The 15,565-nt window shown below is 32.3% G+C and overlaps 1 protein-coding gene across 3 annotated transcripts; it reads right to left on the bottom strand.

Moving 5' to 3' along the window:
• Nucleotides 1–3,476: 3,476 nt before the first annotated feature.
• Nucleotides 3,477–8,731, bottom strand: LOC108196413 (auxin response factor 11). 3 transcript variants are annotated; one of them, XM_017363681.2, is made up of 14 exons: nt 8,579–8,731; nt 7,658–7,773; nt 7,467–7,562; nt 7,314–7,370; nt 7,055–7,207; nt 6,047–6,131; nt 5,874–5,964; nt 5,622–5,786; nt 5,398–5,511; nt 5,249–5,321; nt 5,017–5,161; nt 4,350–4,945; nt 4,078–4,265; nt 3,477–3,995 (listed from the first exon to the last, which is right to left on the bottom strand). In XM_017363681.2, the coding sequence occupies exons 1-14, from the start codon at nt 8,703–8,705 to the stop codon at nt 3,848–3,850; spliced, it is 2,154 nt and encodes a 717-aa protein (XP_017219170.1). In that variant the 5' UTR covers nt 8,706–8,731; the 3' UTR covers nt 3,477–3,847. The 3 variants fall into 3 exon arrangements, with proteins under 3 accessions (XP_017219170.1, XP_063937183.1, XP_017219171.1); XM_064081113.1 differs by having other exon boundaries at nt 5,687–5,820; nt 5,921–5,964; XM_017363682.2 differs by lacking the exon at nt 8,579–8,731 and adding an exon at nt 8,294–8,569.
• Between the last annotated feature and the right edge of the window lie 6,834 nt (nt 8,732–15,565).

The raw sequence follows: 15,565 nt of genomic DNA, 5'->3' as shown, positions 1-15,565 counted from the left end.
TGGATAGAAAATACAAAAGATACACACATGCACTTTATTGGTGATTCTTTTTTCAAAAAAAATAAAATAATATTTTTTGTCTGCCTAATAGATAATTAAATGTTCAGATATATACTATTTTATTATACACTTAAAATTTGATAAATAAATATATGTGTTAATATACACTAAATGTGTGATGTTGAGATAAAAAAGTTAATTATTAATCTAAGAAAAAATGATTTATTAATCGAATATTAATTGAGACAAGTGTGACAAGTGCTGATAACATTGTCCACTCAGTATCATATATTCAACAGTACTAAAGCATGATTTGTGGTATATAATATGAATGAAAAGGTGAAAATGAAAGTGTAAATAGGAGAATGTACAGCAGGTTTGGCGTGAGCTACCTAATCCAACGATTATTTGCCAGAAAAGGAAGAAGAATGAGTCGTTGAAAAACGAAAACTAATACTATATACATGACACTCACCACCTATCTCCATGTCTGTTATTGTATAGAGTATTTGTTGTGTCTTAACATAAATGTCATTTTAATTTTTTATACGTAATTTGATGTATTTAAAAATGTATTTTTATATTTAATTTTTGATTTTTAAATAAAAATTTGACACATTCCTGTTTACAAAAGAAATTATAAAATAATATGTAATAATATTATATATTTACATCTCAAATTACCTTGTAAAAAAGTCACCTTATTTTGGACCCGAGAAAGTATATATTCTAGCAATCTAATGTGGGCACACCACATGTTTACAAAACGGGACACAACATAAATATCGGACATAACAGGCATGCGCCTGCTGCAACTAAATTACTGTGTGAATTAAACTAGTGTTATCTCCTAAATATTGAGAACAACATCAGCTCTAACCCAGAGGTTTTGTATATTTGTCACTGTCTTCTTACGCTCATTCAAAGATTTTCAATTTCAATTTCCGCCCAGATTCTCTTTCCCCTCACTACACTACAAAACAGGATACCCAGGACTAAAGCTAATTTGAATCTTCAAAAGTAAGCTTACTTAGATTTACAACCAAAACATACTTGCATGCATACTCCCTCCGTCCCTGGGTTATATACATCGGGAGACCAGGACGCGGCACGAACTTTAATACTCCTGTAAATTATAGTTCTATAACTTATCTTTATGAATTTTGTTTTCTGTATAAAAGTTTGAATGTTATATTTTTATTTTAAAAAAAAATTTAAAAATAAGTTATAGAACTATATTTTATAAAAGCATTGAAGTGTGTGTTGAACAGTAAAAAAAAAACGTATAGAATTAAATGGGACTGATGGAGTATATTTTTTCACTGCTCTGGTTAAAGCCACTCTTGTTTCAAACTTGTACGGTCCCTCCATAACAAACTCTATTCTTGTATCGTGTGAAAAAAAAAAAAAAAAAAAGTACGGATTTATACTTTGGTTTCATGTAGAAATTTCTTGATGGTGCGCTCAAGATGGGACAAATGATGAATTAACCCCTTCATGGCTTCATTTTTCGACAACATTAATAATGTTTAAGCACTGACTTGCAAATTAATCATGTGTGATTAAAACCTTTAATTGATGGCTTAACCACCAAACAGATTAAGCGTGTTATCGCTGTAATCAAATATGGAAAGTGTTTTCCAAGGACTAAACAAAAAGAAAGAATGGTCTCGGTTTACTTTTGCTTTTTTTATTGTTCAACTCATTTGTTATTACTTATATTTTCTTATTTCTTTAATAATATTGTATTATAGTAAACTAATGCGTATGGATTATAAACGTAATTAATATTTTAGTAATTAATCCCATTCAGATATATGAAAAATAATCGACTCTTCAAATATATGTAGATTATATCGTTTAAAGTTGTTATAATTATAATAAATTGGCCCATTATTAAATCTCTCCAATAACTTTAAAAAAATGGGACTGGAGAAGAATATTCAATATTTTGGTCTATTATACACCTGTCAATTTATATATATATATATATTGAGAGGGTAATATTTAAAAATAATTTGTTAAAGTAAAATTTGAAAAAAAATTGTGTGCATCGGTCAAAATAATACCTCCAAACTCGCTCGTGCTTCATCCCTTAAAACTCAATCCCAAATTAAAGACTTGAGGATTAAAAAAAAAAGGCACAAAAATCTAGGGCACGTATCAATCCCTCAACAAGAACCTACATGTTGGGTACAAGCACTCCTTTCTTTCTGCCTTTATTTCAAATTCAGTGTATGAAAGTGAGAATGTTCTGCACAAACTAGTTCAAATTAACGAAAAGTAGGAAAAGCTGAACTAATATTCTTTTGGAGATAGATCGTTGAATTACAAAAGGAAGTATAATCGGACTTAAGCTCATTTCCGCCGCTTTCACAAATGTAGTATTGTGCATTTAAAATTTGAACCAAATCAGTACCTTAGTAGTTCTGGTGAATCACCTAGGCCTCGTTTGGTAGCCTGTAACCCAACGTAGTAACCCAGAGTTCCATGGAACTTGTCTTAGTTACGGTGTTTGGTTATAATATATTTTTTATTTATTTTTATTTTTATTTATTTTTTTTTTGAAACCAATTATTTATTTTTATTTAGATATTACTAATATTATATTAATATATCATCTCATTCAAATAATCTTTTTATATTTTATAAATCTCATTTATTATATTACGCGAACATTCATATTATTTTATGTTTATAATACACTCAAATCATTTTTATTTTATTTATATATTTATAAGGTGTTAATCTGATATTATCTAAATTGTCAAAATTTTATAGTTACATGACCTGTATAAAGTATCAACCAAACACTGTATTTTTGAGTTTCACGGTAGACACACACTGTAACCCAGTTCCACGTAAGCGTGGGTTCCTGTGTAACCATAAATCCGCGGAAACAAACAAGGCCCTAGTTTGCTTTATTTATTTCGGTTCGAATTGTATTACTTTTGAAATTATTATACAAAGATATTAATATAGGCCAATTTAATATTAAAAACTAAAAAAAGAAATAAAACCAAAAGAATTAGATATTAGTTTATGGTTCACAAAATCTTATTTGTAAAATAATTTTAAACTCTTATTTTATGGTGTACTTGCGAAGAAAAATTCAAAAAATATGTATTTGAACTAAACATCTTTAACTTATGTCTGGCAAATGTTTTATTTGAATTTTGGACATGCAAATGTTTAATTGGTTGGCAATTCCGAAAACAAACAGAATGCCCAGCTGTTTGTTAAAGAATAAAACAACACCACCAAAACTAGTGACGGCAACAAATCAAAATATAAGCCAGCCCAAATAAGAGGCCACCTTCTTTTTAATGCGAGCTAAAGCCCACAAATTCAATGAATGGTTTGATTCTAAAAAGTTATTGCCCAGCCCACTCTGTGAAGTGTCACTCTTGTATACTATTGTATACAACAATACCATTCAACAATATCATCTCTCACTCTCAGGTGGAAAAAAGATATAGATTAATTTTAATAATTTTATTTGATAACAATTAATATTAGGAAGGGACAGTCCAGTCCCCCCATTGTAGCCAAGCATGTTATGATCTTTCAACCAAACACAAGCATGGTACATTTTCAAACAAACTGATCAGCCAAAAACAAGATCATCAACCCACAACATAGTATTTACATTTAACAAAACCCAAGCCTAACCTCCAAGCTTTTTATCTTACAGCTTTCAGTAGAAACCTTGCCAACTGCTCACTTTCACATACTACTGTCAGCATCTTTCCAGCCACAAGTAGCGAGCAAGCTTTTTTATTCCCTTTTCACCTTGTAACTGACCTATTTAACCCTTTAGTACTACCCGAGAAAAAGTAGTCGAAGTTTAGACTTCACATTTAGTTTCTGATTCTATGCTCACTATTTTTTCTTCACCATCTGAAGCTGATCCAGGAAGCTTGCAGTTCCCAGACATTTTCTTCACTTCCTCGGTCGTGTATATGAAGATCTTCTTTGCTATTCCACAAAATTCCCTGAAACAATGAGTGAAATATATTGACATGTTAAGCGAAACAACTGACATGGATCATAGTTCTGACTTCTGAAGCAACTTACAGCCATGGATCATCGCCCACTAGCATCATATCACCCTCTCGGTCAGTGTAAACAACTTGCCAATTTTTCCGTTCCTTAAGCTCTCCCTTAATCTCAAACATCCTTTCCAGTTCAGTTATAAGGTCATCGTAACCTTCCACTAATGCCAAGTCAACAGCTCGGCCAACAGCAATCCCTTGCATTTGCACCTAGTTAAGCAGAAATATGAAGACTTGAGAATGGATGATGCTTAAAAGTGACTAACAGCACGAGTAATAAGTGTGCCTTCTCACCTTAGTACGAGTTCTTTTTGAAGTATTAGAACCATGTTTGCTGTCAGTTTCCTTTTTTGGTGCCTCTGCCAAGACTTGCTCTTTTACCTTACGAAGGTCTAAATTTCTAGCTCTGTCAACTTCCAACAGAGTATCAGAAGAGGCTTGTAAACCACCATCAGTCGCAATGAATGAATCTGTAACTTTCTTTGTTGGTGATTGAATGCTGTTGGAGTTTCTTAGATCAATGCCAAATAACCGGCAACTAGCACTAGTCTCAGTTCTTCTTACCTGTTCCACTTGGTCGTGTACGAGACCATTGTGTGCCCTTGACGAGGCAGGAGAGTCGTACTCTGGCATAACTGGTGGAGTCGTAACATATGGTTTGTCTTGAGCTGATTCACGAAATAAATTCACTGAATCCTTCCAGCTTTCATCAGTAAGGCCTCTTGAGAAATGATTGATAAAATTGTCATGCTGTTCTTTTTTCTTGGGAGGCCAAACAACTTGCTTTGCAATGTATTCAAATTCAGTAGTGCCACCCAAGCTGCTCTGTTCTACAGTTGTATTTGATCCCGCATACCAGAAAGGTGTTGCAGCATACCAAGCAGTAGTATCTGCGGTAAATTAAAAGAATGAAAGGAAATACAGTTGTATACATTTTCGTATCATAGACAGATGCACATACCTGATAAATGATTACCAACTGGTCGGGGCCTTTTGATCTTCATTGCCAGTGCGAGGTCTGAGGATTTAGAAGCTACGAAAGGCTCGATGTCCCAAGCTGAAACTCTCAGAGGTCTATGTATGGATGCAGGTTCATCCCATTGAATCTAAAAATAAATTAGTTAAGAAATAAATATATGAATGACAATATAGTGATTCTTAAATTAAGACTACGATCTATAACTATGTCGAACCTTTAGGGACCGCCATTTAGAATCTGACCATTGTGGAGAGAGATTTTCAACCCCAACTATAGTGCCCGAAAACCTGCCAAAAAAAAAACACCACATATAAAAGTAGAAGTACCTCGTAATGACAAACATATTGGTTAAATTCATCCTACCTTCTTTCGGGAGAATCTTCTCCTTCAAATTTCATTTTAAACCGCATGCCAAGTGAAAAGCCATAAGCGACAGCCTCCATATATTTATTCAGTCGAACGATGAATTGGCTTGTCCTGGACACAACACGATGCAAATGGAGTTGTAGAATCAGAATTTAGAAGGCAGTAAGCACTCAAAAGAAAAAAGTTGCATTTAGCAAATTAGTGAACATTTTCACAGAGACCTTGGTTTGTAATACACAACAAACAAAGTCCGCGTTGTAATTGCATGAGAAGCAGTTGCAAGTACCCCAAGATGCATATTCTGGCTAGATATAACTGATGGAGGCATGGGACTTTGATGTTGTGCAAGACGATGAATCCCAACACGCATTTCCCCACCATCATCTCTTCATGCCAAGAGACTAAATCATGAGCCATGACCTACAGCTAAGATCTGAATAACATGAAGGGAAAGAAGTTTGGAAATAATATACCTTAGAAAAACAAAAGAATCCCCCGCAATCAATCTCTTTGAACTTACAAATGTGCTCCACCCGGTTGTAAGCAGATGCCGACGAGGTTGACCTAATATTGGTAATCAATGGTTACAACTGAATATTAAATAATTAAGTACTACACCTGATCTGCAAATCAAGCTATAATGTACCTCGGAAAACATGCTTAAATCTCCACTCAAATCCATGAAGATCTTTCGCAACCAGGTCCTGGGTAGGGGTTGCCTGGGTCACGTCCTGCAAAATTAAACAGATTATCCATGCCAAATACTTCATACCAATAGTAAAGACCTCCAAGGTAGTAACAGGTGTTTCAGAGTTCTTGGCATTAGGGGTGATCAGAAAACCGCCCAAACCGCCTAAACCGCCCGCACCGCACCAAACCGCACCACAAAACGCGGTTTTTAATTTTCGTGGTGCGGTTGCGGTTTGAATTTTTCACAAACCGCGCGGTGCGGTGCGGGTTGCGGTTTGACATATTAGCAGTGCGGTTCAAACCGCACCGCACTGCGATATTATATAATATATATATATATATTAGTGATAATCAAATAAAATTATATTATATACATATATATTATTTATTATGTTATATATATTTGTTAAATCTCTTCAAATAATAGTTAAATATTATTCTATAAATCTCGCATTACTATAACACCAAATTTTTATGAAATGATTATATTATTATAATATGTCTTTTTGTAGTTAGTACTCATATTTATTATCATATTTACACTTTTGTTTGTGTTTTTTTAGTAGTTTTTGTAGTTTTAAAATGATAAATATCATATAAATTCATTACAAGGAAAGATTTTAATTATTGTATATTTAAATTTTATTTCGAACTTCAACTAAAAATATTTATTCCTAAGCATACAAACCGCACAAACCGCACCGCACCACACCGCATTTTTGTGGTGCGGTTTACGCGGTTTTTATGCTAACGTGGTGCGGTTGCGGTTTGAGTTTTCAACCAAACCGCATGCGCGGTTTGGTTCGCGATTTTAACGAAAAACCGCACCGCCCGCACCGCGATCACCCCTGCTTGGCATCACATAAAAATAAAGTTTGTGCCATCTAATAAAATTCTTAATTTGGGTGTTACTAAAGAATTATTACTTCATTCGGCAGCTAATAAATAAACCAAGGATACTTACTAATGGAGGAAGGCACTCATTTGCGTGTTTACGGAAAATAGAGAATCCTCCATGAGTGCTTGTGTCCGATGCTGTCAAAATCTTAACAAATGAATGAATAGGCGGCTTTGGGGGATCAGCAATGCATGGATCAGGACTTGTAGGCTCAGCTTGCTGCAATTGTTAGTTACAAATAAACGAGAAATTAACAAAGCCATTAACCATGAGGCCTAGAAATGAGGCTTAAACAATTGCAAGCACATAAGTGCCAAATCCCTACCTCTACTTCTGGGTGTAGAGTTATTTGTGCATAGACTTCATCAGTATCCAGTTCTGCCTATATTAGCATCAGATTAGGAAGCAAATTCAATAACATAACAATACAAATAAAAAATCTTGAAAATAGTTATCACAGTGTTCAAAAAGTACTTACCAATAACTGAACATTAACGACCCGACATAGGATCTTGGAAGGAAGGTTAAACTTTGGAATATGTTGATCTAGTTCTTGATTTGTGGATGCTTGTAACTACACAAGATGCATATAATTATATCGAATACATATGAATATAAATTAGGGTTCTTTTGAAAGTAAAATTAAAGGGGCTTTGGTATAAAGCATGCCTGTTCCATGTGACCCTGAGGGAAGTAATACACTCTCTCATTCCTACTGGGAACCTCAACCAAAGGGCCTGCACATGACTTCCATAACTCTGCATAAAGATCATCTTTTCCCTGACCTACACAAGTATATAACAAATTAATGTAACAAAAGAAACTAAAGATAAAAAGCTTATTCTTTGGTAGGAAGAAAAGCTCAGAAACAACAAATCCTTAGGAAAAAAAAATGTAACACAAGTGACAAGGACAAGAACAAGATATTTAAATTGAGGGAAACACAGATGTTGTAATTCCAACTTTCTCTTTTGGTTCTGTACTTATTGAAAGATGTAAATTAATGTCATAACTATACAAGTAACAAGAGGAATAGACCAAATTAAAATTGTAGCCAAGAACTTGTATTTCCAACCTCCCTATCAAAGTTCCTCCAGAGAGAGAGTCAGAGAGAGTCAGAGAGAGAGAGACAGGGAGAGGGAGGGGGAGAGAGAGAGAGAGGGGGGGTGACAGAGTCAGAGAGAAGGAGGGGGAGGGAGGGACAGAGAGAGAGAGAGAGAGAGAGAGAGAGAGAAGGGGGGAGAGGGAGGGGGAGGGAGGGACAGACAGAGAGAGGGAGGGAGGGAGGGAGAGAGAGAGAGTCACCGGTATCATACGAAACAGAGGCTCTGCTAGCATCAAGATGGGCCATTAAGTGTAAACGCAGAAAGATAATCTAGGATGAACACAGTGCAGAGATATATAAAGGCAGGCGAAGAAAGAGATGGAGGAGCTGGAGGGAAATAAGGAAAGAAGAAACTAAGTAGTTTTCACGTTCAACAGAACTCATTTATCATCAGCATCATATAATATAATAATCCAAAGAAACTAAAAACCATCCCTTTATCAATATCAACAAGCAACAACACAAGAAAAAGAAAATCAACTGACCCTCTTCTTTAACTGAACAAACAATGCATGCGTGTATACATATAAGTACAGATGAAGCTACTGAAGTTGTAAATATGTGTAAAGCACAATGATGCGCTATTTTTAAGGAAGAAAAGTGCGTGTGCATTAAGACACACTAAAATCCCTCCTCTCTGCAGCTGCAAACATTATTTATGTTTATACGGGACCTTCTTTTAGCAGCATTATTATTGCACAAACTAAAATACTAAGAGGGGTGTATTGGATTAGGATTTTAAGGCATTTTTTTGTATTCATGAAATCCGAGAGTATTCGATTGGGATTGTTTGAAATCCATTAAAATCTTGAGATATTTAATTGGGATTTCAAATTATGCTACAAAATCTGATGGTATTCAATTGGGATTTTAAATTATGCTTTAAAATCCGATGGTATTCAATTGGGATTGTTTAAAATCCATTAAAATCTGATGGTATTCAAATACTGATGGATTTTTTTGCATTTCACAAAATGATGGATTGTGTGGCATTCTTCAGTGTATTTTAAGTTTTCTGAAATCCCATCAAAATCAATGGGATTTTGAAGCATTGTGCTTAAAACTTATCAACTCTGCAACATTTTATTAAGAATCCGCACAAAATCAAAATCAAACACAATCTATTAAAATTCATAGACTAAAAACAATCCATTAAAATCCCAATCGAATACACCCCTCTAAATGTATCGATTTCGATATACTCAGGATTCACACAATCCTTCCGATTTTTAATGACTATACGGAAATCTGGTTCGGCCCAACATTATGTGGCCGTTTGTTTTTAAGAAGCGGAAAACTTTTGCTTTACTGACTCGTTTGTCTAAATAAGCATAATCACAAATTGAGAATGCTAATTTCTTCCTCAGAATTTTTACTTGTTTTCTGAACACTTTATTAAATTATTTACATATTATTTTTAATCCACTTCTTTACTTTAAACAACGAATCACTTTTTTAAACTTGCTCAAACGTCCCTTAAATATTACTTCGATTAACCACCTTATCAAGGAAATATGAGCAGTACTAATAAAGATGAAATGCGGTTTGAAGTTCGCGGAAGCAACAACTGACAACATATATAAAGTGTATCCTAGTACGGATGCATCATGTGTTTATGAGGTGGTTGTAAGGATTGTTGAACTTATGAGAAGCTTTTTTTGCTAATCACTGCTCCCTCCGTCTCTAAATATTTTTGCTGTTTGTACTTTTCACGTTTGCCAACACACATTTTTAATCGTTAATATCTTTCATTTCGTAGTAGCATTAAATATAAAAACTTCACTGTATTAAAGTACTCGTGAATACGAATCTAACAAGATCGCTCATGACTATATTTAGTTTTATAAATTAGATGTAAATTAATAATTTGTCTCATGTTATAAACAGTACCGACATCACAAACAGGAAAAGAAAAAAGAAACGGAGGGAGTAATGAGAAGCAGGTCCCGCCCTTTTAATCACTGATTAATTATTTTACTCTTAGTGCGGATGCGGTATTCTTCTGTGAGCCAATGAGAAGCTCCGGCTTCTCACCAAGAAAATGGGCTTCAACTTTTATGAGAAGTTGGTATAATAAGGAAGCAGAAACACTTTTACAAAAAATTATAAACACTTATGAATACTTAATATTTAAAATATATTAAACTAATATAAAAAAATTTGGGTTAATTATCAAACTCATAACTCAAGTGGACAAATGGTATCAACCTCATCACTCATCTCTACGGAGTCTCAAGTTGCTCACTGAACTCGCTTAATGGTATCAAACTCATCACTGCCGTTAAAAAAGTAACGGAAGTTTTGACGGAATGACACGTCGGCGGTAGGGTTTGACATGTGGCATGCCACATAAGTTTACATGGAAATAAAGTATGCAATTCTTTTATTTTTTTGACAAAAAGGAATCAATTCATTAATCAAAAGCCATACGGCATCTACAAATATAATCGAAATTGGACAGACGCTGAATTATATCGCTGTTGAATCCTTCCTTCTTGGATAGGCAACTAAGCGATTTGAAGATAATTTGAATATATGTACTCATTTTCACCTGATTGGCTTTCACCTGACTGTTCTGAACAATCGACCATAACTGCGATTCCATAATAACCTTCAAACCTGAATCAAACCCATGAAAATCATGCCGATCTATAACCTCGGTCATGGAGAACATTAAAACACACCAAACCAAATCCAACTCTCACAAGAAGGAGAGACTAGCAAAACCCAAATAAATTGGGAACTTATTGAAGAGAAAACAAGATTTCAAACAAGAAAACAAAAAAAGAAAAGAAATCGGGGCTTTTCACCGGTGAAAACCGATGGAAGCCCCCTCAAAAATCTTTAATGGAGGCTAGGGTTTGAGAGGGAGAGAGAGAGCTTGCAATTCTTTTATTAAATTACTTTTAGGATATAATTATCTAAATAAATGCATGGAACTAAATTTTAATATATAATTAACTAAACAATTAAAATTAACTTTTATGTTTTTTATTAGATTATAATTATTTTTGAATAATATTAAATTTTTTTCTCTTTTAATAAATTTTATTATGTGAATATTATTGTTGGCAAAAAAACAATTATTTGAAATGGGTTTAATTATCAAATTGGGCACTCACTTCACACCGATATATCATTCGGGGCACTCTCGAATTTCCGCATCCAAAAAATGGATAAAATTGATGGTGGAAGAGATGGGTTATGAAGAACCCTAATAATACATATATAGCCATTTTTTGAACGCAGAAATTCAATTAATCGTACCTACATATTATCTATAGCCTACTGTGTTAAATCCCCATGAGTAACACATTTTACTTTTAAGACTGATACAATTTCTGAAAACAGTGTTTTAAATGAAACCGAAAATTCAAGAGTGCCACGGATGATATGTTGATGTGAAGTGAGTGCCCACATTGATAATTAACCCATTTGAAATGTAACAAAAATATTACCTTTTTAAAATATTCACATAATTATAATCTAATTAACTTAATTGTGTTTTTGCCAACAATAATATTCACATAAATAAAATTTATTAAAAGAGAAAACATTTCAATATTATTCAAAAATAATTATAATCTAATAAAAAACATAAAAGTTAATCTTAATTGTTTAGTTAATTATATATTAAAATTTAGTTCCACTCATTTATTTAGAGAATTATATCCTAAAAGTAATTTAACAAAAAGATTGCATACTTTATTTTCATGTAAACTTATGTGGCATGCCACATGTCAAACCCTAGCCAATGTGTCATTCCGTCTAAACTTCCGTTACTTTTTTTAACGGCAGTGATGAATTTGATACCATTAAGCGAGTTTAGTGAGTCACTTGAGACCCCGTGAGGATCAGTGATGAGTTTGATACCATTTATCCACTTCAAATGATGAGTTTGATAATTAACCAAAAAAATTCACAATATAAGTCCTTATTCACGTCAAGGACAAAACATATGCCCATTATTATTACAAATAGATTTCATAGCTCTCTGACATTAGCCAAAGTAAAACTAGACTAAAAAGATAATTAGATTCGTAAATGAATTTTGGGGGAATAATTAAAAGCAAATTGTAGGACGTCTTTGGAGACCCACCTTTCTGCACTATCCATCAAAAGGAGGATTTGATTCCTGTTCTCTTTTTGTTAGTTAGGACTTAGGAGTATCTTCGCATTTGACCCCTTTCTAATACACTTATTCATGTGCTAAAATTACACATTAAAATTAGATTTCATTCTTTATTTTTATTTAATACACAACAATATTCACGAATACTTAGAAATGTATTAAATATCTTAGAATCTTTTTTTAATTTAAAATATTTATTTTATATTTATTTTAAAATTATTTAAAAGAATACGAGTAATTTTAAATATAATATAAAACTCATCTAATATATGTGAAATTTCATGTCATATTTAAATGCTAATTCACATAAATTAGAAATCTCTAGTATGCATTAATTTAATTTAGCTTTAAGTCTAGTTTTATAGTCATTTTCGACTTTAAGCAGAAAAAATATGTTGGTGTAATAAGTCGGAAATCAACTAAAATTCAAAATTTGATTTAAAATCGGAAGTTGGTATAATGTAATAATTTTTAAGTAAAAATCAAATTCTAACACTAAATAAATTATATTCGATCGACCACGTAAATAAGTATACTTGGTGGAACATCTCTCCCCAAAACCCCAAAAAATTCTCTTGTCCTCCTCTTCTTTTCTTGGCCGTCGTCGGGGTGTAAAACCCCAAACCAGTTTTTTTTTTTTTGTTTTATTCTTATTTCTTCAATAATACTCCTCCCTGCATGAGGATTTCAATTTTTCAAAATAATTTATTTGGATTTTGATTAAATCTTAGTGTGTGTTTCAGTGTGATTGTTCACGATGTTAGATCGGCCAGATTTTCGAGGATTTGATTCACTAATAAAAACTTATGTGAGATTACAATTACCATCGATAGCTCTGGTTGTAATGAAATGAAGCCAATATATGTACATGTATCAATTTCAACAAAATCGTTTGATTGTATCTCCCTCAAGACTAATTGATCATCAACATGATTTGCTCGACTCGATTGTTTTAAAAAAATATATATATAATTTATCATTTTTGTTTTTATTATCAAATTTTGATAATTTTAAAATCACTTATAGTATAAAATTACCTAAACAGATAATTTAATGTGATTACTCATCACTTTTTAATAGATTTAAAATAAAGATTTATAAATTACATTTTTATTAAAAAAATCATAACACTAAAATAAATCATACAAAAAGTAATTATGCTAACCTCAACTTTTGAGTTTTCACTTATTTTTTTAACACAAATATTTATTTTTATTTTTTTTATAAGGTCTACATACACGTAGATGAATTGTATCGAAATACAATAAACCGTATCGGGATATCTTTCTTTCAAAAAAGTATATCATCTAACCGAAAATCATGCAAGCACAACTCCGGACGCTTAGACAATAAAACTTAAACAAATAAGAAAAGAATACCCGTGAATCTCGCTTCCAAAGTATCCTGAAAAAAACAAATCAAACAAAACATGAATCAATATACAAGAAAATAATATAATATATATATATATATATATATATGTATATATGTATATATATATATAATTAATGTAAAAAAGATAGAATCTAATAAAAAACAAGAACGAAAGAATATATATATCAAAAATAGAGAGGAAATAAAATAAAGTAGAAATATTAATTACACTCTAACCAAAGGAAAATCCTTTGGTTAGACACATAATAATTTAATAATTTAACAAAGGAATAAAATAGAGTTTGAAACATAAATAAGAATGCTTTCAAAAAAACATAATTAAGAATATTATATATAATGACCATAAAATGATGACACAAGCCATAAAAATGGCACTGAAAGCCATTAACGGCACAATAAAGTCATCAATGACCCCCATAAATGGTACTAGATATTCATAAAGAATATTTATCCGATTACAATCACACTTTAAAACATAAATATTATAATTAAAGCTAATAAAGACAAATAATGAATAGTCAATAAAAAAGATCCCGTAATTAAAGCCAACCTAATTTAAAATTAAAATGTACCTAAAAATCAAACAATCACAATAAATTACGAATTCAAAAATGTAACGGTTTCGGCCAGCTATGACTCAGTGCAAAACTCAACGACTCGGTGCTGTGACTCGGTGCAAAACTCAACAACTCTATTACATGCAGAACAACGAAACTCGGAGGACGAACTCAGCAATTGCAGAAACACAAACACAACAATTCACTAAACATAATCTAAATACAGATTTTTTTGAAAATCGAAACTAAAACCCACAAGCCACAACTAAACAAACCAGCGACGAAACATAACTCAGTAGCAGCTCGGCAATAACACAATAGAACTCAAAATCATACAAACAAAGTTGAAGCACAACCCAGTATACGGTAGAACTCAAAACACTTTGAATGCAGTAGTCGAAAACTCATACAAATCAAAGGACAAATCAAGATTTACAAAAAAATGGATGTAAAGATCTTACCTTTAGGATTATAAACGTTTCTTTTCAAATAATAAAAATAAAAAGTATCAGAGAAAGCCGGTGATGAAGTAAGGTAGGGACGTAGGGTTCCGGCGATGTATTTCTGAAATCAACCGAGATCAACAAAAGTAGCATCTCACAAAACAACCCACTCACAATCTTCAAACAAGGGTTTCTATTCACAAAATGGATAAAAAGATGAACAAAAATCAACGAATGATAACAATAGAGATCAGATTAACACCGATGGGAATGGATCATCGATTGATGATTCGATTGACTTGATGAATTCGAGGAGGGATTTGATATCTGCCTCCATAGCGACAAACTTTTGTCTTTTCACAAAATACTTTTTTTAACACAAATATTGTTTCAGTTATAATTGAAATGAACTTAAATCCGCACAAAGAGTCTCTGTCATTATTTTAACCCTGCTTGAATGGAAACGAGCTCATAATTAAGACAAAATTATTGGAAGTCAATCTTTCTCGTTCGGAAACTTTTAATAATGCCCGAGTTTCACAATCTTAATCATTGCAAACCGATACAAGCATGTTTGTTTATTACCTTCGTCCCAATTTATTGTGTTATTTGACTTTTTTAATCAAATTGATCAAATTTTAAATGATAATTATAAACTATTCTTACATAATCTTGAAAATCGAAAAAATATATTTTAAAATAAAATAGATGTAGATTCTATTAATATACTTTTCATAATTTTTTCTAATTATTTTTTATATATAATTTTTTCAAATTCAATCAATTTAATCCTAAAAAGTCAAAGAAAACAAATAAATTGGAAGAGTAATATATTTGCCGTCTTAGCTCTTACGGAGTAGTTACTTTTTTCCGCTCCAAAATAAGAGCTAGATTATCATTTTTATGCGTTTGTTCCATGTAAGTTTCTAACAGAAATGGCTCTTC

The sequence above is a fragment of the Daucus carota genome, chromosome 7, assembly GCF_001625215.2.
Source record: "Daucus carota subsp. sativus chromosome 7, DH1 v3.0, whole genome shotgun sequence".
NCBI classification, from domain to species: Eukaryota; Viridiplantae; Streptophyta; class Magnoliopsida; order Apiales; family Apiaceae; genus Daucus; species Daucus carota.
Note: the sequence above shows the minus strand (reverse complement) of the source record. Positions and strands in the feature narration are given on the sequence as shown.